This window comes from Colobus angolensis, unplaced genomic scaffold, assembly GCF_000951035.1.
Source record: "Colobus angolensis palliatus isolate OR3802 unplaced genomic scaffold, Cang.pa_1.0 Scaffold11797, whole genome shotgun sequence".
Classification (NCBI taxonomy): Eukaryota; Metazoa; Chordata; class Mammalia; order Primates; family Cercopithecidae; genus Colobus; species Colobus angolensis.
Genome location: NW_012112916.1, coordinates 1 through 1,528, shown reverse-complemented (window position 1 = coordinate 1,528; position 1,528 = coordinate 1). Strand labels below are relative to the sequence as shown.

Below are 1,528 nucleotides of genomic sequence, written 5' to 3'. Positions count from 1 at the left end.
AGCCCCTTGGCAATGCGAGCACGAGCACGCTTCCCAAGCTTGGGGTGGGCAATGTAGGCAAGTCGATCAAGCTTGCGGCTGACACCCTTTGGGATCTTGGGCTTAACCTCCTTGGGCTTTACAAGGGCCTTGACAGCCTCGGCACATGCACTCATGGCCTTGGCATTGTTGGCCTGCATCTTCTTTAGGCCCTTCTTGTTGTGCTTCTTGGCAAAGCGCATGTTCCTCAGGAACTTGGGGGCCACCCCCTTAAGAGATTCGTATCTTTGTGATCGGGGTTTCTTGATACCATTTCTGTGCCATTTTCGGGACTGGTTGTGTGTGGTGTGGTTCTTGGACTTGGCCATGTCTGCACCTTTAGCCGCGGCTCCTGAAGCGCCTAGAACCGGAAGAGCTTTTTTTTTTTTTTTTTGAGACAGGCTCTCACTCAGTAACCCAAGCTGGAGTGCAATAGCACAATCACAGCTCTCTGTAGCCTCAATCTCCCAGGCTCAAGCAATCCTTCCATCTCAGCCTCCCTAATAGCAGGGACTACAGGTGTGCACCACCACCCCCTGCTAATTTTTATATCTCTTTGTAGAAATGGTGTTCCTCCATGTTGTCCTAGCTGGTCTTGAACTCCTGGGCTCGAGCAATCTACCTGTCTCAGCCTTCCAAAATGTTGGGATTACAGGCATGAGCTACTGCACTGGGCTAATTTTACTTTCTTTAACTTGGCTGGGTCATGATACCCAGATATGTGATCAAACATTATTCTGAATGTTTCTGTGAGCGTGTTTGTGGATGATACTGACATTCAAGCTGGTGGACTTTGAATAAAACAGGTTACTATTCCTTTTTTTATTTGTGAGACAGGCTGATATGGTTTGGCTCTGTGTCCCCACTCAAATCTCATCTCCAACTGTAATCCCCACATGTTGAGGGTGGGACCTGGTAGGAGGTGATTGGATCATGATGGTGGTTTCCCCCATGCTGTTCTTGTGATAGTGAGTTCTCGTGAGATCTGATGGTTTAAAAGTGTGGCACTTCCCCTCATTCTCTGTCTCTCCTGCCACCTTATGAGGAAGGTGCTTGCTTCTCCTTTACCTTCCACCATGATTGTAAGTTTCCTGAGATCTCCCCGGCCATGCAGAACTGTGAGTCAATTAAACCTATTTTCTTTATAAAATATGCAGTCCCAGGTAGTTCTTTCCCCATACCCGCCCCCCCTCCCACACACACCCTCTGAGACAGAGTCTTGCTCTGTCGCCCAGGGTGTAGTGCAGTGGCATGATCTCAGCTCACTGCAACCTCCACCTCCCGGGTTCAAGCAATTCTCTTGCCTCAGCCTCCTAAGTAAGTGGGATTACAGGAGCATGCCACCACACCCGGCTAATTTTTGTATTTGTATTTGTATTTTATTTTATTTATTTATTTTTTGAAATGGAGTCTTGCTCTGTGACCCAGGCTGGAGTAGAGTGGTGCGATCTCGGCTCACTGCAAACTCCACCTCCCGAGTTCACGCCATTCTCCTGCCTCAGCCTCCCGA

At 48.7% G+C, this 1,528-nt stretch overlaps 1 protein-coding gene across 1 annotated transcript; it reads right to left on the bottom strand.

Annotated features, from left to right (window-relative positions):
- Window positions 1-5: 5 nt before the first annotated feature.
- Window positions 6-399, bottom strand: LOC105527392 (60S ribosomal protein L29; the record flags this gene model as incomplete). The annotated part of the gene is made up of 1 exon (XM_011963695.1): window positions 6-399. A coding segment is annotated over exon 1 (342 nt), but the record flags the coding sequence as incomplete, so codon positions are not given.
- Window positions 400-1,528: the final 1,129 nt, after the last annotated feature.